Below are 23,304 nucleotides of genomic sequence, written 5' to 3'. Positions count from 1 at the left end.
GATTTTCATTGTGATATATGAACGCTTGAGGCCAACTCAAGTTCTGATTTTTTTTTCTTTTTAGGATTTTGGTTTGGTTTGGTTTGGTTTGGTTTTTACAGCTAAATAAATTCAGTGCTGTTTGAAACTTAGACTGACGTCAAATGAAAAGGATTATTAAAGAAAAAAAAAAATCAAGGTGTTTAAATGTTGCTGTTTTTACAAGTCTGTTGCTGTCTGAATGGAAATATTCCACAAGAGAGGAGGAATAGTTCCACTTAGCTTCCAAACCAGCTGAGCGCTCCAGGCCAGAGCTCGGTTATTTGGAGATATCTTAGAGACATGTTTCTGCAACATTCTTTTCAGAGTTGATGCCAAGGCAGAAGACAAACTGTAACTGTAAGAAAGCATCCGTTGCTTGAGGATTTTCATGTCAGTGTTGTATTTATGGTTTTACAATAAAACAACCTTTAGGAAAAAAACAAAAATAGTGTCTGGGGTTTTCTATTTTTCAAGCACATGAATGGGATATCAGCCAGTGCCGAGTGTCTCGTGAAGAAGGAAAGCATCCACTAAAGTGACCTAAAGCTCAGCAGCGGTCTCCCTGATGGACCTCATCAGCCGTGAAACTCTACAGCGGGCTTCTCCCTGCATCCCTTGTGCACCCAGAGCTCCCTAAAGCATTTTCCAGAGCATTTTCTGTCTCACGCTTGGTTGGCAGTGCAGTGAACCTGCTCCTCTCTCGCCAGGGAGATTTTTGTACGTATCAGAAAGTGAACCGAGACTGCCGGGCCAGCTGGAGGGGTTTGCTGTGGTGTGACGCGGTCCATGTATTCACACCACCGGGACAGGTTCAGCTCGGCTGGCTTTTGTGCTGCTAGAGCAGTGCGAGCTGGTGCTGGGCAAGATAGTCTTAACTCACAGGTGCCGTGTTTCTGCCTGGTGTGGCCAGAGATTCTCACTTGTACCAGCAGATCGATCTGTCAACTTGCTTTCACCCCAGGAGAAAGGTGTTTGGGCATTGAGCGGGCTTGGTCCTTTCCACCAGACCAGGTCCTGTATTTATGTTGATAGCCAGGATATGAAAGGGCACAGAAGTCTTTGCTTGGAGGCTTTGCCAGTCTTGACTTACATCCAAAGTGTCTCCCAGGGTCGCAAGGATGCGATGGGGAGTGAGGACCACCGGCGGGTTTGCATGCAGGACCGCAGACTGGCTGATGCTGTCCGGAGCTCCGGGACCCACCTCCAGCTGAACCAGAGCAACCGGGGAGTTGTCCCGAGCGGAACAAATACGTGGACCAGGGTTCAAAGGAGAAGACCAGACCTACCACCAGAAAATCCAAGGTACATTGTCCATCACCCTTCATGTATCCTTTTCTTTGACCTGTCTTGATACCCTCTGGGGTTTTCTAACCCTGCACCCACCCCCACAAAAAAAACCCAAACAAAATTGTTTGGGAATTGGGGTGTTTGTAGTGAATTTGTTAGCTGGGAAAAAACAACGCCCAAAGACACGGGATGATGATAGGTCTGGCAGTCAAATAAATTCTTGCCTAGTGGTCAAGTGTAAAGATAAACCACGGTAATAAACTGCCAGAATATAATCGAATGGCTGTAGCTCTGCAGTAGATCTGATGTGAAAGTGGTTTCAGTAAATGGTCAGATAGATGCCCTCACATCCTATCCAGATGGGAGTTATGATTTATTTGAAAATCTATATATTTAAAGTGGATAATGTATCATCAAAAAGGCATAGAAGATTGGAGGACAATGCACCTTGGCATGCTGGCAAGTCTCCTGGCACTAAATCGTCCTTTTTTTGCTAGACCCATTTAAAAGGGTGAATAAGATTGCAAATGCAAACTTAAGCAGCTTAAGCTAATCCTGGTTTATTTCTCGATTCTCTAATTTCTGCCTTAACAGGACACAACTACTTTAGCCTTAGTAGTAAAGGAAATGGTAGCTCAGAATTCGGGCTATGCTGGAGGTATCCCATAGTTTCCTCTAATTTCAGGAGGACTGATGAATCTAGCAAAGCTAATTTTAAGTCACCATCTCTAATCTGGTCTTCAACAACTTGCGTGCCTTGGAGTTTTGTTCATCCTGAGATCCTGTATGTGGGATCACAGTGAGGGGTGGGGAGCAGCAGCCCCAGGAGTGTGGCAAGACCTCTGGGGGGGGGAGGTGTGTGGCCACATGCCCCCTTGAATGTGTGGGAGAACGCTACACCTTGACCCGTGCCATGTAACGTAACGTCTCTGTCCTGCTAGTTGCAGTTTCTGCCTCTTGCTGCTGCTCCATCACGCATCACCGTGAGGGCAGCTGCTCCCTAGGGAACGGGGTGCTGGGAGCAGGGGAGGGTCCCATCACCTCCAAGTGGGGTGGGCAGGGTAGGCCCAGAGGTCATGGCCAGGCTCAGCCAAGAGTCCAGATCATCAGGTAAGCTCACGGTGGTGAGGCAGGTCAGGGGTCAAGCTGGGAAGTCAGTCTGCAGCTTGGGATTGGGACCTGCTGAGGGTGGCCAGGGTCAGGCACAGCCAGCAGTCACTGGGCCGGCCCGTGGTGATGGGACAGGGTGGAGGCCAAGGTGGGAATTGGTCTGTGGTCAGAGTGTAGATCAGCCAGGCATGGCACGTCTGCAGCCGAGTTGGAGACTTGCTACAGCGTAGCTCAGGACCAGGAGGGAAGGTCCAGAGCTGAGCTGAAACGGGGCTCCTGGGCCATGGGCAGGGAGTGGATGTACACCACAGGTGAGGTGGGTCAGGGCCACTAGAACAGTGTTCTCAGGTCCTTGAGAAGCTCAGCCTGTTGAGTCGGGCAATGCTCCTTGTCCAGGCTCCTGCTATCTCCACAAGTTCCTTGCTGGAGAGTCCCTGTGGCTCCTGAAGCAAGACGGCATGGGCCAGCTACAGAATCCCTTCTCCCGTGCAAAAACACCCCACAAAACAGTGAAAGCCAAACTGTGAACATGAGATCAGTTTGTAAAAAAAATTTAATGGTGAAATATTGACAGTGCAATAGCCAGGTGTGAATGGCAGAGGCGGTTTGCACAGTTACGTGGGATGCTGACAGGGTGGGTGATGGACTCAGCAATGGCACGTTCCTGGTCCGAGTCCTGCTCTGGGTTAATGGTGAAGGAGGAACCAGAAGCCTCAGCAAAGTGCAGAATTCAAAAGACTGAGGCAAGTGCGCAGTGCAGGAGAACAGGAGCTGCCAGCCTCCCAGGAGAGCCCCTGAGCTGAGCCTTTGCTCCTGCTGGCGCAGATAAACTGCCGGAGTCCTGCTAACCACGAGGCGGCTCTGCCTGTGGGGATTCAGGCTTCCCTAGGATGTGCAGCAAGGCAGAATTTAGCCCCTTGTAGCATAGAGCACGTAGGCACAAAGCACAGGAGGATCTAGACTAGTTTTTGTCTGATTTTCTGCCTGGTCTCCATGTGTTAGCTTCATTGCTGATCACCGTGACAGCGATACCTGTGGTCTTGCCATGAGGCAAGTTTTTACAGCCAGCCACATACCCAAGGTACCGCTGGAGTCCAGGGGCTACCAAGGCAGGATCTTATCCACATCTTTGACCTATAGAGTTGTCGGTCTACGTGATTTGGTCACCAGAATAGTCCCTCTTCTTCCCAACTAGGTGCGATAGCTCCATAAGGAATTGACTCGTGCAAGAAAGAGCTCGGTAGGCTTGAGGAAGCCCACAGATATGGTAAGGGCGTGGTGGGCACCTAAAACCCACACTGCCCTGCCTGCTGCCAGAGAGAAAGAAGACAGCGTATGTCTGTGGGCTTTGCAATCACACCTCTGATGGCACGTGGACATTGGCCAAGGCTCCCCTGAGAGCTGAAGCCTGCCCCAGCCGAGGTGACGGTGCAGAAGCAACAGCAGGCCTGGCTGGGGAGGGACGCATCAGGCGATAAAAGACCACATGGCAAGCTTTTCATATAACTACCCAAAACAACATCCACAGCAAGGGACAAGGGCACTTGAAGGGCCCTTCTGGCAATCTGAAGTTCATGCTCAGCTCAGATGTTGCAGCACGGGTACAAGAGCAAGCACGTTACACCCTTTGAGCTTTGATGCCCTGACTGAGCACAGAAGGTAGAAGAGCATCACCAGGGCTCAGGCTCTCCTCCCCCCACCAAGTGCCAATGGTTGTTACATTGATCACGCCTGCCCAGCACCGCTGCCCACCAGCCAGCGTAGGCAGGAGCCCCTGGAGACCCCGTGACCACCTTCTGCAGTGGGTGGCAAGGTCCTCACCAGTCCAGGCCCTCCTTCTGCACCGGGAGCCTCGTGCTCTTCTGGCTGTAGAACTGGGCGTACCAGCGCCGGTGCTTCTGGATGCTGGAGTCCTCTCTGACCAGCAGTGGCTTGGGGAGGTACTGTTTGTTATTCCAGATGGTTATATCCCGCTCAAACTAGGGGGAGAAGGACGGTCTCATTCAGGTGAGGAAGCCGAGGCAGCAGTTTTGTGCCAGCTACCCGCACACTAGCTGCTTTTCAGCATTTCTCCCAAATGACCGCTGTGGGACTGCTTGTGCTATTCGTAATCTGTAGTGCTACAGCTGGCAGATGTTTAGCCCATCGTAGCTCCCAAACGAGAAGCCACTTTCAGCTTAGTCTGCCCCTGTCACGGGAGATGCTGGAAAAGAAATGCATGTTGTGGAGGTGGGAGCTGCTCCACCTGAGATTTTTGATCTGTTGGGTAGCTCCAGCCAGCCAGGGCTTTATAAATTTAGCATCCACGTCTTAAACTCCGCTCCGACACACATGCAGTAAGATGACAGAGTTTCCCTTTGTGAAGAAGTCTCTGCAGAAATAAGTGCTGCTCGTTCACATCAGTAAGAAGCAAAACACTACGCCAGCATTTATGGAGTGTGAGCTAGCACAGCTCGGGCTGGTTTGGGGTAGGTTTCTGGCATCTGAAAACCACCTTTTGGCAATTTCTGCTTTGGTACCAGTGAAACTCTCCCTGGCGAGACCAGTTTCCAAGCTTTGACCCATGACAGAAGGGAATGGCATGAACCCTTCTGGACTGCTTGAAAGGGAGTTAGAGGGATGACAATCAGACTGACTGTGCCAGCTGATGTAACAAGGAGCAGCAGCTGCAGAGGGCAGGTTGAGACGTTTAAAATGGACATTGCAAATAAAACCTGATATGGGCAGAGCAATAGTGGGATGGGTCTCCAAAGGAGCTGGAGGGATGGGAGTGTTCTCCAGGGGAGGCCTTCAAGGCTGTGCTTGACCCAAGTTTGGCAATAGGCTTGCCCCAGCTGGGTTGCTGGAGACCTCCAGAGGGACCTGTCACCACTTCCATGAATCCCTGTGGTAAGGGCCTGGACACCCTCTGTCAGGAGGGGTAAGAATTGCCAAACGTCATGATCATTTAACAACAGGAGCATTTCTTGGCACAGTTGTCACCCAAGGAGATACGATGATCTTAAAGCACCAGCCTGGGATGCAGGAGATCTGGATGCAGCTATTAGTTCCCTCGAAGACTTCCTGCAGCTTGGGAGAGGCTGCCTAATCCTTCTGCCTTAGTGCCCTATCCACAGGAGAGGGGTAGCACCTCCCTGCTACCCTCGACAGATGACCCACAGAAGGGACCCTCTTTACTAAACCTCCAGTTTAGTTCTCTGGGCTACTGAAAACGCAAGATCATAGCGAGCACTGAAAGGCTCTCACCCACGAGTGCTTTGCTCCCCCGTATATCTGAGCCCACGTGGGCAACTGCCTTTCCTGCTCACATCCGCGAGCCACCAGGCTCCGGGGAACGACCTGGGGCTGCTCCTCACCAGTACGCACTCCTTACCTGTATGCACTCTGCTCCCAGGATGAACTTGGGGATTATGGCTGGTATGTTCTTCTGGTAGTAGATTTTGTGAACAACATTCTGCAGGAGAGGCTCCAGGGGAGTCACCGTCTGCAGGATGACCCCACGGCCCAGGAAAGCGTGTTCAAAGATCAGGAAAACCAGCCCTGGCCCCACCTGCAGAGCAACAGAGCAGCCTCAGGGAAAAGCCCCGGGTGGTCCAGCAACTCCCACAGCTTGAGATGTCACCTAGACCATGTTCAAGCGCCCCTTTGCTCTGTCTTTTCACCAGATCATAGGCACAAAGTCAAGCTGCACCTGGGGGCCATGAGTCACAGGCTCTTTGCTGTGGCCCCACAGGAATTCATGAGGGTTTACAGTGCTTTTCTGCTCCCCAAAAGTTTAAAAGCTAATCTTGTAGGAAACGCTGCAAATTTGCACTTGGTCTTGTTCATCACTGAATTACCTTCAGGTCATGAACAGTCTTATGGGATTGTTGATGCCAGTCCAGGGCTCTGACCTCAGCAGCAGCAATTGCAATACAATAGGGAGGTACTACAGCATCCCCACTCCTGCTCTGGCTTTCTCCTTTGCAGCTACCACAGTCACATCAGGTTTTAGCTGAAATCAGGTTCAGCTTTTTATCTTGCATGACATAAAGTACTTGGTCTGTGCCCTTTAACCTGCATCCAGTCAAGCAGATGCATGGTCATACACTTGGTTCTTTGAAGCAGTGCAGGTGCTGCTGGGTTGTTTGGCTGCTTTATTTACTACTCCTCTAACATTTGGTTGGGTACAAACTCTTTGTAAGGTTATTTTAATGTCTTTTTTTCTCCTGTTCATTGATAACTGTGCTAAGTAGCACAGATCTAAGAACTGAACAGAGATACAATCAACAAGCACTTTGTGATAATTCCCTAATTACACTGAGATCTATCCCTTAATCGAAGTTTTGTATCAGGACTTGTTTGTTTTTGTCAAAAGAAAAGAACAACTTTTGCTGTTGTTCTGGGTTTGTAATACGGGAGTAGGTCAAACGCCTTCAAAACTCTACTAGAACGAAGTTACTAGTTTTATCAGGCAAACTTAGCATTTCATCAAAAAAAAACCCACAACCAAAAGTGAGACGATCTAGTCCCCACTGATGCGTGGCATTATTTCTATTTTCCTACAGTTCTTTATGAGTCTGTGTCAGCTATTTTATTATCTCATTCAGGACCAGTCTTGGGCTACTAAACACTCTGTTTCCAATTGCCTTTCCCAGGCATTTTCACTGTGGACCGAAAAGGTCCACACTTTATTGCAAAGAGCTGTGACCATGTGGTGGGAAGGTCCCTCAGGATTGTCACCGGTGTCTTCTGAGGTACCAGCTTGTTTTTTTCTAGTTATTCCATGGGCACAGCAGCCCTTACGAACCCCCAGTTTCCCCTGTGCTGCCCAGCTGTGGAGCAGCCCCAGTGCCACTCTGTGGTTTTTGGCCCGTGTGTCTGATGCCCTTGGTAGGAAAGGCAAGGACTCAGCCTTCTGGCTGGCAAAGCCCTTCAGCTCAGGGTGCTGGTCACCAGCGTGGGACATACCTGCCGGACTGAAACCGTCAAATCCAGCAAGGAGATGTGCTTCCCGAAGATGGTTGCCTTGTGCTGGAGCAGCAGCCGGGAGCAATGCTCGCTGGGCTCTGGCTCTGCCTGCCACTCCGCCTGCAGGGGTGGAGAAGGATCAGTGGCACTGGGGTGGTGACAAGAGCTGGCTGTGACAACCTTCTATAGGTGAGCACAGATGAGGGAACGCAGCTAAAACCCTCACAGACACAGAAGAGACCGGACCTGAGGAGGGGGGGATGCAGCAGAGGGGGTGAGGTGGGACTGGTGCTTTGGGGCAGAAAGGGGGCCTGGGTTGAAAGGCTTCGACCCCTGCCTGGTGGCTGAGGGGAGTCAGGCTCTTACCTTCCAGATGTGCTTCATAAAAGCCCACACCTTGGCCTGTATGTATCTCAGATCAGATCCACCCAGAACAGCTGGTCCATGGAGAAAAAACAGGTGAGCCACGTCAGCCGCGTTCTCGGGGATCTCCTGCCATGGGGGAACAATTTGCTGTCGGCAGGAGCTAATGGGGGTGTGAGCTGCCTGTACGTAACAGCAGCATCGCAACGGCACCGGTGTGACTGCAGCAGTGACGGCAGCACAGCCAGGGCACAGCCGTGATGCTCGCAGGGGCCTGACGCAGCAAGAGGCAGCCAAGTGCATGGGAGAAGAGGCCTCGGCACAGACCGACCCGGGACCAGCTCTTAACTCATGCACAGGGATAATTTAAACATGACGCTCGGAAAATTCAGAGTTCATTCTAAGCGCGCAGAAGGCCACACGTGTTAACTCCTGCAGCTGCACAAGCTGCGACGCCACATAATTCCCCTCGACCCCGTAATAATTGCAAGGAATAAAGCCTGTTTGTGCTCCTAGACTAGTTTTCACATACTTTAAACCTGTAAACACCACCAGCTTGCCCACAATATGTCACTTTTCGAGAAGTTTTAACTGTGTTCTTACTCAAATACACCAGCTTTCCACCAGCTCGGCAAGCAGCACAGGCTGACCCCAGTATAAACCTGTGTACCGTGGCTTGCACTAAAAAGCAGACATGAAATATTACCGTCAGCTCATCAATCTCCCACATTCTCCCCGCTGCTCACAACTCCTCTGTGCACTCCCTGAGCTTTATCTCCCATGTCTCATGCACCTTCTTCATTTCTTCTCCCAATTCTCCAACCCTTTCTAGCCCCATCCATCGCGGTTTTGTCAGTAGGCGGGTGCTGCCTTCGGAGAGAGGTGCACTCTAGATTAAGGGTCATTTTTGTTCGCTGATTTTTATGAACAGAAATGTTCTGCTCAATGGCAAGCCTAGAAAATATCTCCCAAGGACCTCCAGGGACTGCCCAGTCTCCAAACTGCTGCTGCCTCCCATCACTCTCCCGGAGGAGCCTCCACCGGCGGCCGCCCCACACCCCTCAAGGTCCACGGCTGTGGCCCCTTCTGTACAGCGCCACAAACTGTTCCCCTTTTCTGGGCTCATTTCTACTGGGAAGCGATGGAGGCAACAGCCGTTTTGTTCTCTGTGGCACGTCTGCCACCATATGATGGTGATTGTGAAGATTAACAGCAAAATAACTGTGTGTTTCCCTTCCAGTGATCGATGAAAAGCCTCCTGACGCTAAGTGCTGCAATTCTTAAAGAATCCTTTTTTTTTTAAATTACACCAGTTATGAGTCAAAGCAAATTAACAGATCCCTTTTAAGTACCCAGAACATCTGTTCTCTGCTGGAGAAGCTCATGATCAGTGTTTGGGGAACATATGCCACATTCTGGATACATGGTGCAGGGGGGTATTTCTAGGTCTGGGATCTGCCAGCAGCAGCGATGACACTGAGCACAGGCAGGGCCTGGTCCATTGGGAGGGGATGTCCCTGGGTGGGTTAACTGGGAGGGGATGTCCCTGAACTAGACTACAGGAGAGGACCCAGGCGTGGCTGTGGAGGGACTGGGCTCCCTACCTGGATGTGCGCATCAACGAAGTGCTCCGTCTGCCCACGGAACACCCACTCTCTGGTGGTGATCTCCTGCTGCTCGGGCACTGCCCACGTTGGACCAACCCCTTCACAGTGGTACCAGACCAGCAGCATCCCATTCACCTCGCAGGACGGCCAGGTCCGGACCCTCGCAAAATCTGGCACTGCGGAGGGTGGAAAGGAATCTGTTAAAAGTGGCACCTCCAAGGATGACGCTGGCACCAGGGGTTACCTCCTCCTGAACCATGGCTCAGAGATGCCTTCATGGGAGAGAGATTCTGGTAGCACAGACTCTCCGGTGACACTTTTCCAGCTTTCAGGCTGCTGAAGGAGGACAACAGCTTCTGAAGATCACAGAAGAGAGTTTTCTTAAATCAGTTGTATTTCACTTGAGTGTTTTGCATGAGGTTTTTAAGGAAAAAACATGGCTGGATGCTTTACAGACTCATTCACTAGGCTTAAAGCTGCTCAAATAAGTGAACGTGTGCTGTATCCATGGACCTTCATCAAGTTTCAATGAGCTAAAAGATGCTTTTAGTTACAGATGTGCAGAGAGTAGAAGCCATCTCTACACCTCGAGTTCAAATCATTGTCTGTTACAATACTGCACTATCTATCGTGTGTTGCTTTAAGAATAGATCTGTACTCTTTCCAGTGAAACTAATTTTGGCATTTATATTTACCCAATTGTCAGAAAACATAGCTTCTACTGGCCTGGAAGGCTTTTCTCTTCATTACTTTTTTTTCTAATTTGCAAACAAGTACAGAGGATAGCACTGCCTTATTATTCAGCCTTGTACAGTCACGTGGGAGGTGAAATAACAGGAGGAATTATGTTCCCTTTCAGTCAACGAATATCAGAGGGGGCAGGAGGAAACCATCACTGCAATTCCCAATTGAAAAAATCTGGTGCTTTGGCTGGAATGCATCTCATCAAATTCTAAAGAGGGTTTCACCTACCCCCCCACAGAGAATCACAGAATCTTTTAGGCTGAAAAAGACCTTTAAGATCATAGAGTCCAACTGTTAACCCAGGACGGCCGAGCCCACCACTCAACCATGCCCCTAAGCACCACACCTACACATCTTTTAAACACCTCCAGGGATGGTGATTCTACCACCTCCCTAGACAGCCTGTTCCAATGCTTGACAACCCTTTCAGTGCAGAATTTTTTCCTAATATCTGATCTAAACCTCCCCTGGTGCAACTTGAGGCTGTTCCCTCTTGTCCTGTCACTTGTTACCTGGGGGAAGAGACCGACCCCCCCTGCCTACAGCCCCTGTCAGGGAGCTGCAGAGAGCCAGAGGGTCCCCCCTGAGCCCCCTCCCCTCCAGGCTGAACACACCCAGTTTCCCCAGCCACCCCCCATCAGCCTGGTGCTCCAGCCCCCTCCCCAGCTGCATCGAGCACCACACCGTGTTGGTCCCCTGCAAGCCCGGTGCTGGAGGAGCTGCTCATCCCAGCTCTCCAAAATCCCCCTCTGTCAAAGTGACCTGCACGAGCACAGATGGCTTTTAAATCTGTTTAAATCAACCTGACCCATTTGGGCTGTATGGGAGCAGGGCAGCTGTCTGCAGTTTCGTTTTTTTTAGTAACTACAGATAACAATGCCTCTGAATACAGCCATTTCAGATGAAACAATGCATCTTGGCAAGCATTTGCCTATGTCCAGAATATTCGTTCTGATTTTGTGATGAAACACATCATCGCTCATTACTTGGAACGAATTTTTCATCTGAATGCAGTTCCTGACTGGGTATGCATGGGGGGGGGAACAGTATTAATCTTTTTTTCTGAAAATTGCACACACAGAGAAAAGGCATTGCTCCTTGGTGAGACCTATAAGTTGTTTACCTTACCTGTACAGATGGAATGTTTCTGTCACTTTGGGAAGAATAGTCTATTCAGTAGACTGACTTTTGCTGCTAATCAAAAGCTGTTTCATTGCTATCCCAATCAATCCCAATCAGAGAAAGCTGAACTTCTCAGGAAAATAACTGAGAAGCACAAGCCAAAGCAAAACTTGAGGTAAGTCTGTTTGCTGGTTTCAGCCACATCTAGAATTGGTGATTTGAACTAATCAGTGCAGCCAGATCAAGTAATTGTTACATGTGAACTGTAAGTAGGATATTCTTCCTACACAGTCAACGCAAACCATATCTAGAAGGTAGGTTATGTGAAGAGCTTTCCTGGATTCCAACCAAAAGTTCCCTTCAAGCCTTAGAAGGAGAAAAAAATGCCATTGAGAGACTATTTCATCCTGCTAATGTGACAGATTTAAGCACTGATGTGGTATAAACTGTCACTATGGAGTACAGGATCATTTCTGAAACCCAAGAGCTTCTGAGGATCCACCCCTGCTGGTGCAACGCACGACTCAGACTTAAAAAAAAAAAAAAAAAAGTATCTTCTTTTACACCCTGCTTGCTGAACGCAGGAGCTGTAGGACTGACAGAACCAAACAGGGCGGTTCTTTAATTAGGCTGAAATCCCAGTTATCATCTCACATAGGAAAGGGCACTGCAGCGTTCCGCCCCAACACTGACAACCCAGGAGGAAAATAAGGGTGCTGCATGAAATAGGGGAGCAGGATGGAGGGCGAGTTATTGTAAAGACAACTTTTCCTTAACGAAGTAGCTTTTAACAAGGACACATGGGGCACAACCGTTTCGGCAGCTGCTTTCTGCGGATGTGGGGGATGTTCACCTTTTCCAGCATATGGGATGCTGATGCATTTTCCATCTTCTCCTTGAAACCGCCAGCCGTGGAACGGGCATTCGATGCAATTGCCCACGACGCGCCCGCCGGCAGCGAGGCTGGCCCCGAGGTGAGGGCAGTAAGTGTCGACCACGTAGGCTTGGCCATCCTGGGTGCGAAACACAGCGAGATGTTCTCCTGCAGAAACAGGAGTTCATGGAGCTGTAAAAACAACATCCCCAGGTGACGGGGGTCAGGCGAGACACACAGTGCTCGGCCCCTTCTAAACAGGCGACACCGACTGGTGCTTTTACCCACCGTGGCAGGCATCTGCCTGTGTCAAGACGTGCAGAAAGATCTTGCTAAAAATTAATACTGGAGGGTTTCTTCCCTTTCGAGCAGAGTATCAGTGGCAGGACAGGAATAGGGTTGCTCTGGAGAGGTTGTTTAACCACGAGATGGCACCAGGCAGCTGCCAGAGCTGGTGCTGCTGCCCAGGCTGCGGGCAGGGGGGCAAGGCAGGCTGCAGGCAGGAGGCATCTGCTGGCTGCCAAAAGGGCCATGCAAAACCGGCCTGGCAGCTGCTGGAGCAAGTGTCCAGGGTGTGCTGGCTGCCCGGGTTTAAAAGACACCCCAGAGCAGCAAGCCAGTCGTCACACCCAGCGTTTCGTGTTTTTCAGGCAGCACGTTGGCACCCTGCAGAGCCGGGCAGCTGCCCGGTGTCCCAAGGGATCTGCTGTAGCACAGAAAGGTCCATGCTGAAGGACATTGCCTTGCTCCAGGCAGGAGGAACATAATTTCTCCTGGCCACCTCTAAACCCTCATGGCTTTGACCCTCAGCCCTGGTTTTTAAGCTCTCAGAGGCCGTTTCAGCCACAGGATAAAAGGTGCCTTCACAAAAATCTTTAAAGATTTAGGATGCTTCCCCTGCTTAGGGAGAGGTACACAGAGAGGAGCAACCGCTGCATTTAAGGGGAGCTCCATTCCCATCCCTTTGCCCAAGAGGTGTAGAGGAGAGCACACAGGCTCAAACATTTCGGGAATCTCTGGTAATGATAGCTGGAAGGAGAAGCCCTTTGTCTGTTTGCTCTTGAACTCCGAGCACCCTCCACGCAGCAGCTCAGCAGCAAATCCCTTCCTCAGGCAGCATGGCCTGGTACCAGGACACCTCCTTGGGAAAAGGGAGTTTTCTGGAGAAGCGAGGGGAAGCCCCTGACTCTGCCCTGCTCCGTGCAGGGAGCCGAGGTGCTGCTGGGGTGGCTGGGGCTGCATTGCCCTCCTGGGCCTGATTCCTTGTGCTCCCTGAAGCAATGTGAGGCTTTTCCTGCTGGGATCTGTCCCTGCCCAGCTCTAGGATCGCCCTCTCCCTCTCCACCCCCAGGGTGACACCAGGTTAGGTGAGCAAAGACTTATGAAGATGGAGAGAGGCACAATACCTGGGCTATAGCCACATGGCACTGCTCCACCCAGCTGTGCAAGGCAACCACAGCTGGATGGCATGCCACAGCTCTTTTAACTAAATGCTCATCCTGGAGGGATTGATTAGGTTCCAGGTGCTTTCCTGGCCTGGCATAGACTGCTCCAAGGGTGCTGTGGCACTGCAGACCTGCCAGCACCTGCATCCCTGCCAGCAGCTCAGAGGAGAGGGGCTGCTCACGGCTGGCCTGGGCTGGAAGTGAAGCCAGACCTGCTCCAGTGTCCCCTCGTCCCGGTTGGAAGGGGCCACAGCTGGTCAGGGAGTGCAGAAGCACTTGAGTGCTGTTAGCACCAATGTGGCCACTGAGTTACAGGCCAGGTCCTCTCTACTATACTGTGCTTCCAGCTACGCGTATCTCTATTCATATTTCATCAGCCTGTGAAATCTGATCATTAATGAAGTTGCTGTAACTTAAAGCTCACCTAGTGAGAAAGAAGACCAAACTAAACTCTGAGAGCCAAGTTCTGTCTGTATTTTCCCAGACAGCCATGCTGATGACAAGTGACACAGCGTGAGTTATCCCACCCAAACCCACTTTCCTTGATCAAAGTCTTGCAGTCTGAGCAAAGAAAAGAAAACCCTACAAACCTGCCCAGCCTTCGAGCCTAGGAAGGATTATTTCTGGTGTCTGGCAGAGATGAGTTGTACTCCAGCACCTGGAGATCCCTCCTCACCCAGGACACCTGGCTGTGTTGTCCCTGCAGTCTTTCTGGAAGGCTCCCACACAGCTGCTGGCAGCAGGTACAGGAGAGTGGAGGCACCAGAGTTGCAGGTCCTTCCCCCTGCCCCAGGTAACAGGGATTCATTCTGAAACATCAGCATTTTCTTCTGCCTCTAACCTGCCTCTCTACCCAACCCAAGGCTCAGGGCAAAAGGGGGAAGGCAGGGAAAGTGTTTCTGCCTGTTGCTGGAGGTGTTGCAAGCTCACCAGGAGCAGCTTCAGTGTAGCAACACAGAGGAGCAACCTCGGATGGGTCACACCAGAGTCTGGAGCCTAGGAGGTCCCAGCCACATGCCCCCGGGAGCCGCCCTGCAGCCTGGTGCTTTGCCCACCAAAGTTTTAAGAGAGTTTTACTCCAAGAAGGTCTCACTGCTAGAGTTTTCCTTCACACAGGCAGCCTGGAGCAATCCTGCCTTGATGATCTGAAGCAGCGCCCATGGCCAGACCCTTGCTGGACTGTCCAAAAACCTCACTGAGGACTCTCGAGTGAGTTCTGCTTTTGCTTCCAGACTTCGCACTCTGGAGCCTGCAGAACCAGAGGAAAAGCTGATCTTTGCTCTGGCTTGCGCATCAAATCTGATGTCTCTCCACCTGGGAGGACAGCACCCTGCCCTAAGACATGCTGAAAAACTGTTGCAGGTGAATACTGGAGCATTAACAGCCACACACTGATGTTTTCCTATTAAATTACCCTATTTCTTTCGTGGAAAACAAGCAGCAGTTGTAGCAAGAATAGCGCATGGGACATGAGACCCAAGGCCCCTGTGCAATTCTGGGCACTTGTCTGGGAACACAGAGTCTGGGAGAGAGCAGCTCACAGGACCTGCTCTGGGGCTTCCCTGCAGCAAGCACCCAAACAGCAGTGCTGCCTGGTGCCCCACAGACCACAGCAGCCTCACGCCACTTCCGCAATGCAGGAGAGAACGTGGCGTTCCTGCGTGCTCAGTGCCATGTTTTGGAAGGTGTCTTATCCCAAAGGATGAGCCTTGCAGGGACTGAGCCAAGCGATTTTCATTCTTTTGTCTCCTCTGGCTTGCTGCCTCTGGAATAGGGCTGTATTTCCAGGCTATGCTCAGACTCCAAAATAAATTAGACACCCACAAACCTGGAGGCTGCAGGTTGTTTAACTGTCTTCTTTCCTGGTAATCTTCTTGGCACCTATGCACTACTGTTAGTCTGCCACTAGAAGTGATTTTACCTGCACATTTCAGCCAGACCTAGAGGACTGGGTGCCAGGAACCAGGCTTCGGGCAGGCAACCAAGGGAGCTGTAACAGACGGGGGGGGGGGGGGGGGGGGGGGGGGGACGCGGGACGCGACACTCTCCAGGACAGCTATATTGGATTACATAGGTCCCGTTAACCAAAAAACCCCAACAAACCCAAACAACTCAACAGAAGAGGGTGGCTCTGGAAAACAGAAGCCCTCACACACCTTCACCACTAAATCGGAGGGTTTCCCATGCAGAAACATCACTTCTGATGAGGGAGGCACCAGCACAAGTCCAAAGCCATCTTCAAGGCAAAAGGACCCTGGGTAAGCACAGCACCCCTCTGGATGTGGTGGTGGGGCCCCATCCCGATCTCCCCAGGGCATGGGGAGCTGCAGGCAGCAATGCCTGGGAGGAGAGCACAGGCAGGGGAGATGCTGCGGTGCCCCAGCAAGGAGCCCAGACAGGGGTGCCCTGCCCACTCCCAGAGAGCCTGTGCCATGATGTCCCCAGTGCCCCAGCAATGCCTGTGCAAAAGCCCAGCCTGTGACACCCTTGGTGCCCCTATGTGGGTGCTGGCTCAGCTGCCCTGGAAGGGATGCCCAGGCAGAGTTTTCCCAGTGCTGGAGCAGAGCCCCCAGGCAGGGGTGCCATGCGCACTGGCAAGGAGCCCAGACAGGAATGCTGCTGGGCCCCACCAGGGCGCCAGCCGGGATGCCCCAGTGCCTCAGCAGTACCCAGGCTGAGGTGCTTCAGCGCCCTGGCAAGGATATCCACGTGAATGTCCCAGTGCCTCAATGGGGATGTCTGGGCAGGGATGCGCCTGTGCCCCAGCAGGGATGCCCGGGCAGCGATGTGCCGGTGCACACCTTGATGCCCCAGCAGGGGTGACCGGGCAGGGATGCCCGTGGGGCGGCAGGGATGCCCGGCGGGGGTCGGGGTGCGGCGGCTGGCACTCACCGAGCAGTGCGAGGCTGCGGACGGCGCCGCGGGGCAGCTGCGCGGAGTCGAGCAGGCGGTACCAGCCGTTGGGGTACGGCGGCGGCAGCGCCCCGGGCCGGCGGGGGGGGCGAGCAGCCCGGCCGCGGCTCAGCTGGGGGGCCGGCAGGTAGCCCACCTGCCCGGGGCCGCGCCGCAGCGCCAGCGGCCGGGAGCAGACCAGCAGCAGCAGGACGAGGAGGAAGAAGATGAAGAGCAGCGCCCCACACCCCAGCGCCCCATGCCCCGCCCCCCCCAGCAGCAGTGCCCCGCCGCACCAGCCGCCCTCCATAGCGCGCTCGGCCCCGGCCCCGCCGCTGCCCCTTATAGCGCGGCGGCCCCGCCCGGGGAGGTGCCGGCGGGAGGGATGCAGCAATTAAAACAGGAAAGAACTTGAAAACCAGAGGGTGTTAATCAACACTTGCAAACAGTAAGCGAGACATGGCCTTGGGAGAAGGAATAAACACCTTAAATACAGCAAGCTAAGAAATGACAGGCTCAAGGAGAACCAAATGCTTAATAAGACCAAACAAAATTACTTGACCTGTGTGTGAACAGTCTTAATTAGCGCACTAAAAGATCCACCCTCGAGTAAAGTAAAGCCCCTGCTAACAAAGCCCGTCCCCACAGAATATGCTGTGATAGATACAGAAGGAAGAAATTATAAGATAGGATGATTTTACCGTAAGATAAGGTGATAAGAAGGGGTGCTGTGCCTTTAAATGGAGACGAAGCTTGTAAGAACCAGTGAAAATTAAGTGCGGCTAATGCTAATTGCAAACAAATGTTCAAGGTGTATCAAGTGTTTTGCCATGTGTTGAGAGCTGTGCTGGCTCTGTGGTTTTGCCACCTCGCACCCACCTCTGTGCAGGACCCAGTAAATAAATATCTGGGCTCTGTGTGCGGCTTGGCTCTCGGGCACTGTCTGGAGAACTCAGAGCTGGGATAACAGGCTGGGGGGGGGTGGGACCCCTACCCCGGGGACCCCCTGGGCATCCCTGGCTGCTCCCCAGAGCACGGTGGGTCCCCTTTGCTTGGCCCTGGAGCTGCAACCCAGCACAGCCCCACGCTCAGCAGAGGGGGTGAGGGGGTGAGGGGGGGTTGCTTTGTCTGGGGAGAGGGAGGCAAACTGGGGAGAGGTGGACTGCAGCCTGCTTGGGGTTATGGAGCAGAGGGAGCCGGGGGCTTCTCCAAGATGCAGAGCAAAAAGGCACCGAGCCCAAGCTGCAGCAAAGGGAACTCCACTTGCACCTAGACAGAAATAATGCTTCCGTGAAAGAGCGGTCTTCAATCCAGTAGGTGCATTACTTAGATCCATAAATACCCCAGCACCCTCCTGAGCTGCTATCCTGGCCTTTGGAAAGGGGAGCCTTGTGCTGGGGCTGGCTTTGACACTGGGACCCTGACAGGTCTCTCAAAGTTCAAGAGCAGCTCAGAGAGACGCCAGCACAGAAAACAGGCGTAATGAGGGACTTGGATCCCCTCCACACAGAGAGGATAAATCAGGACAAATCCAGCGCTGGGCTATTTGAACATGAGGCAGAAAGGGAACACTTGATTTAGTCAGAAGAATTGCCCAGGTTGAGGAGGTAACAGTAGTGAAGCTGCCTGTCAGGTAGATACAGTCAGGGGTTTCTAGGAGAAGCAGCAACCCCAAATACCCACCACAGTACTGAAGAACTGGAAAGGGAAAAGTACACAGAAATGGAGCATCTGGCTGTAGCAAATGGAGCAGCTAAAAGGGTGAACTCAGGGGGAATTGCTTGAAGACCTCATGTGAAAGGTTCAGGTAAATATATCTATGACCTATTGGAAACCTGTTCTAGGAGAAGAATGCCAGCATAGTTACACTGAACACCGGAGTTGGAGACAAACAGATATCCCTCAGAGAGGCACAGGCTGCGAGTCCTGTCTGAGCGGGGGAAAGGGAGAAAGCAGCAACTCTGGCAAGTGAAGCATCAAGTCAAAATAAGGCAGGACAAAGGGATTTTCAAAAGCGACTTACTAAGGGCATAAAAGCACATAACAAATACATCCGTCACACAAAACCACAGACTTGATGGGTGGTTCGGGGGCCGGCAGACCAATAAGTCTCAGTACTGCACACAGCAAACCCATTAGACACCGCAGTGAAGGGGCTGAGAGGCACAGGAATGAAAGTGCTCTGTTGGGGAAAAGTCAGCACCCCGTTTGCACAGAGAAGTCACATCTCGCAAACAGATCTGAGGAGTCAGCAAACAGGTGAACAAGTTCATGCTTTGTTCACTTGGCTTTTCAAGACACTTCCTTTAAGGTAAGTTGCAAAAGGTCCTTAAATCATCCTGAAGTAACAGGGGGGGACCTCACTCCTTTGAGGAGAAAATTGAGCCAAGGAAAAGCAATAGATGCTCAGCTGTTACAACAGAGAGTAGTATGCATTTATTTCTGCAGAACCTGGGAAATGGAATAAACAGGTGTCCAAATCATCTGATTAACATGATTCTAAATTATTCACTATGGTGAAATGTAAAGTTGACTGTGAACTACTGCAAAAGAATCCTTACAAATCTCTCAGTGACTGGCAGGCAAACAGCAGTGTCTGCCACTGAAATGTAACGCATGTGGCGAAGACACGCAGGAGACTGTTAGCTGTTAATTGGCACTCAGAAAGACATCTGAGCGTTCCTCGACTTGGTCCATGAATACATCTGCTTACTGGTCCACGCTGCTCAAAAAGACAATTGTAATGTTAGTAATAATTAGTATTAATGCTTTTGTAGGCATGATGATCTAAGCGTATAAAAGAAGCAAGGTCCATAGAGGACAACGATATTTTCTATTAGATGAGCTGTTACAGCTGGAAAAAAAGCTGACAAGCTTTCAGGCATAATAGCTCTCCTTTGAAAATAATTAGGAATGTAACTGGGACCAGAGCAAAAAATGATCTGCACAAGTTTGATCTACTGCAAGGTGCATGTAATGGTGGCCACCTCACCTTGCATGGAGTAAACCTGGAGAAGAAACAGGGAAAGGAGGATAGTGATCAGACGCGGGGAGTAGCGTGAACAGAATAGACTTGAAGTCTTAAAAATCAGAAGGTGAATTTCCCCCTCTGTTACTAGTCACTGAACTAGGTGGGGCTTTGTTCTAGCACTTTCCTTTTAAGCTTATATTTGACCCCTTTTCCAAGTTTGAAGGAATTTATGGGTGGGCAGAGCTCGGTCAAGCAGGAGGGAAAATGAAAGGACAAATGGGGACAACGGGAGCTCGTATGTAGCTTTGTTACATAAACCCAGCAGCAATAACTACCTCAATGGCGAGGAAGGGCTCAGTCCAAGAACTGGTTGGCCAGAGCTTGTATGAACGCTCACCCCATTGCTCTGCACTTTTTCTGCTGCTACCTTAAACATCTTTCTCCCAAGACATCTTACAGGTGCAAACTGCAGGGTGAGGACACCCCCAGCATCAGGGGTGCATCCCCTGATGGAGCGTTCACCACCACTGATGAAGCATCAAGGGTTACACGTCTGGCATGGCACTGCGGGGACCTCTGCTTCTCTGGGCATGGGCTGGGGCAGGGAACAGAAGAGAAACAGCCCTTGATGTACGATGGCTGCCCAGAAGCCCTGGGTGTTAGAGACTGGGTGCAAGAGGCATTTACAGATGGATGTTATGGGTCCAGGACAGGGCGCTGGGAGTTTCCAAGTCAGGTGATGGCAGGAGCACCTGGGAACTTGTTGAGTAATGCAGAACCTCCGCAGAGACACAGGGCGTGTGGCTCTGCCTTGTGTCCTCCTGTTTGCTGGGGTGCCTGGCTCAGGGTGCTGGGGATGGGCAGTGTTGGGGTGAAGCACACCCCATGCGAGAAGGGAAAATCAAGTCCGATGCAGGGATTTCCTTCTCTTCTTAATTTTTCAGGCAAAACTGGGCAATGACCTGTGGGGGACCATCCCAAGGCAGCTGGGACAGGAAAGGAGGAAGCTGGGACATCCGAGTCCAAGAAGCAGTAAATGTTTCCGTAAAATTATGTAAACTCAGTATAATTAAGCATTGGTGAGGTAACCGTGGCATCTGCCAGTTATTGTCTCAGTATTTATTTTTAGGATATACAGAGAGCCTTTTGACTGGTACATAGCAACCTCAGCTACACTAAAGCATTTGTTTGGGGTCTGAAGTAGTGCCGACGGTTACAGATGCTGAATGCCTTTCACCATGTACAAAACCTCAATTTCAAAAGCTGCTGAGTTTGCTGAACTATCCACTTAAGGCTGAAATGAAGGCGTGACACATACGGGAGCAGTGGTCATGGCAGAGAGGATTCATCTGCTTCAAGAGGCTGAAAACGTGAAGTTTATAGAAAAACAAGTAAAGGAGAAATGTGGTGTTTAGCTATTATTAGAAATCCTAAGGTTGGCTGGGACTTTCTAGCACATCTCTGCTTTCGGTCAGGACTGGGACTTGCCATGGCGACCGAAATGGGAAGGAAAGGACAATTCACGGGACTGAAGGAGGAGGGTGAAGCCTCAGAGAACGGAGTCGCTGACCACAAAGCCTCTCACTGACAGTTCTCAACCAGATAGTCCTACCTGCATGTTTGCCTTTCCAGGAAGCCCACATCAAGACTGTGTGCCTCGCTTTCCAGAGGCAGTGACTTATAAGTACATTCCAGATACCTTCAGGGAAGGAGATGAGATAAAAACAATGTTGTCTTCAAAACCAGTGCTGTTTAGCCTTGTCTTGTCATGTTTTTATTTGGTTTTAGGCTGGTTTCATAATAGCACTTGTGCAATCAATCTTTCTATCTGACCTTGGCAACAAGGTTTTTGATATTTCAGCAAACACCATTCGCACATGACAGGAGGGCACAGCTCTCAGGGGTGCAGGTCTGCTGTCAGATTCTCATGCATTTGAGCTCTAGCCCCCCAGTTATCTGTCCTGGTTTGCCGGAGCACACCCAGGCTCCATGCTCCAGCCTGCCTGCTGGCTCCTGGGGTGAGGTACATCAAGCGTGGCAGAAAGCCTGGTGCCACTCAGCTCCTGCCCCTACATGCCACATTGACACAACTGGGCCAACTCTGGCTTTGCCTGGCTTCCTCAGCATCCTCCAAAGCTACTCCCCAGGCCCTATGCCTCTCATTTATCATGTTTGGTGTCTTTGAAAGCCACATCTGGCAATTTGGAAAGCAGCCCTCTAATTCTTCTGTTCTCCCAAAGTCAGGAGTTGCACGGGATGGGAAGCCCCTGGAGCTAGTTAAACATTTGCAAAGACATGAAAAAGATTCCCAGCAGGAGCATGAAGTACCGAGCACTGAGGTGTCCTAGGCATCGTTTGCGACAGATCCACATCTGGCTGGGCCGGGGGTGCAAGGGGAGCCCTGGGCACTGCGGTGGGCTCCCAGGAGGGGGACAGGAGGCTTGGGAGTGCGCACAAAGGGTCTCTGCTGGGGAGATGTTTGCTGCCTCCTCCAAAGGCAGGTTTCAGAGGTGGGAATGCTTGCATGGAGCAGGGCTGCAGATTACGGGCACAACAGCAGACTCTGGTCCCAGTGTGCTCAGAGAGACCCTGGAGATAAAGAAAGTGAATGTGACAGCCCTGGATGTCAGCTCTACTTCATGAAGCAAGGCAGACACATCCCATCAGCAAGCTTTCCCATGGACACCCAAGCTGTTTGACCGAGCTCCAGGGTGGTGGGATGTGCGTGCTGGGGGGCACTGACTGATGCACAGGGGCTGATGCTCCCCAGCGTGCTCCATCTCCAGCCACTCTGCACCAGTGACTGCATCGCTGCATCACTTGGGCCCAAGCTCCAGAGTCCTCCGAGGTGTAGATGTGCAGGAGCCCCCCAGGCGGTGACCAGTCTCTCTGAGCTCCTTTCCAGCCTCTGCTGTGCAGCAGTCCCAGGGGGCTGGAACTCCCCTGAGGACAAGTTGTCCCATCTCCTGGGACACAGTGTGTAGGCAGCTGAAGCCCAGCCACCTCTTGGCTGCTTTTCCAGCAGAAAATTGGAATTTTATCAGAATGAAAATTTCCCTACAGAGCATTTCAAACATGTGAATGCTGGTTTTCCCTCAGAAAATTATTCCAGTGGAAATTCCCACCCACTCCTACTGCACAGCTGACTGTGTGTTCCTGTGCATTCAGTTCCTTCAGATTTCACAGAATCTGTTTTGGGGTTTCTCACCATCTTTGCCTCTAGCCATTGATGTTCCATGTCCCATCCTCTGTATCAGTCACCTGAATATCTCCTTGCCTGCTCGGGAACCTCTTGGTATCCAAAAGCCAGACTAGAGGCTTGCATCTTTTTTTAATTCCCCCCCAACCCTGTGAATGCCCGGCTGCCTTGAATGAAGGCAAAGCACTGGTGGGTGGTGGGAATGCTCCTGTGCATGGGTGATGCAGTGATGCAGTAACCTGGCAGTGGAGGGGGAGAGATGCCTCAATTCTCATCACTTGTCATAGGATGATGCTGCAGCTTCTTTCTGTGATGACAGGGATTCCAGAGGTGACACACACTGTGCTTGGGAGGGTGGCAAAGTCCCTTGGAGCCCTAGATCTCATGCCCTGTGGGGAGAGATGAGTAAAAACAACACGAATGCCCATAGCCGGGCAGCTCCGTGCTGCACTGGCACTGGAACAGGGAGCTGTGCTGCCTGGTGACTCCATCAGCCACATCTGAATTGCAAAGTAGGCTGGGCTGAGTCCCTCTCAGCTGGGAAAGCTTTAGGGAGAGCACAAGACCTGCTTAAGGACTGTGGTCCATCCTGGGTATCATCTGGAAAAGAGGTGGAGGCAGGGCCAGATGATACGACAGCAACAGCTCAGGCCAAATGGCTGCTCAGACATGTTCACCTTGGTCTGCACCCCACTGCTCCCTGCAGCTCCCCCCTCCCC

At 51.6% G+C, this 23,304-nt stretch overlaps 1 protein-coding gene across 1 annotated transcript; it reads right to left on the bottom strand.

Moving 5' to 3' along the window:
* Nucleotides 1-4,232: 4,232 nt before the first annotated feature.
* Nucleotides 4,233-23,291, bottom strand: LOC308069556 (cholesterol 7-desaturase nvd-like). The gene is made up of 7 exons (XM_080402030.1): nucleotides 16,416-23,291; nucleotides 12,058-12,246; nucleotides 9,336-9,514; nucleotides 7,735-7,860; nucleotides 7,369-7,488; nucleotides 5,792-5,968; nucleotides 4,233-4,397 (listed from the first exon to the last, which is right to left on the bottom strand). The coding sequence occupies exons 1-7, from the start codon at nucleotides 16,723-16,725 to the stop codon at nucleotides 4,236-4,238; spliced, it is 1,263 nt and encodes a 420-aa protein (XP_080258156.1). The 5' UTR covers nucleotides 16,726-23,291; the 3' UTR covers nucleotides 4,233-4,235.
* Nucleotides 23,292-23,304: the final 13 nt, after the last annotated feature.

The sequence above is a fragment of the Falco punctatus genome (assembly GCF_963210335.1).
Source record: "Falco punctatus genome assembly, chromosome: 9".
NCBI lineage: Eukaryota > Metazoa > Chordata > Aves > Falconiformes > Falconidae > Falco > Falco punctatus.
Note: the sequence above shows the minus strand (reverse complement) of the source record. Positions and strands in the feature narration are given on the sequence as shown.

Coding starts and splice junctions, on each gene's coding strand:
- LOC308069556 (XM_080402030.1), bottom strand. CDS start 16,725: ATGGAGGGCGGCTGGTGCGGCGGGGCACTGCTGCTGGGGGGGGCGGGG. Junction 7,861..9,335: donor TCGTTGATGCGCACATCCAG/GTAGGGAGCCCA, acceptor CCCCCATGGCAG/GAGATCCCCGAGAACGCGGC. Junction 4,398..5,791: donor TGGGAGCAGAGTGCATACAG/GTAAGGAGTGCG, acceptor TTCTCCCCCTAG/TTTGAGCGGGATATAACCAT.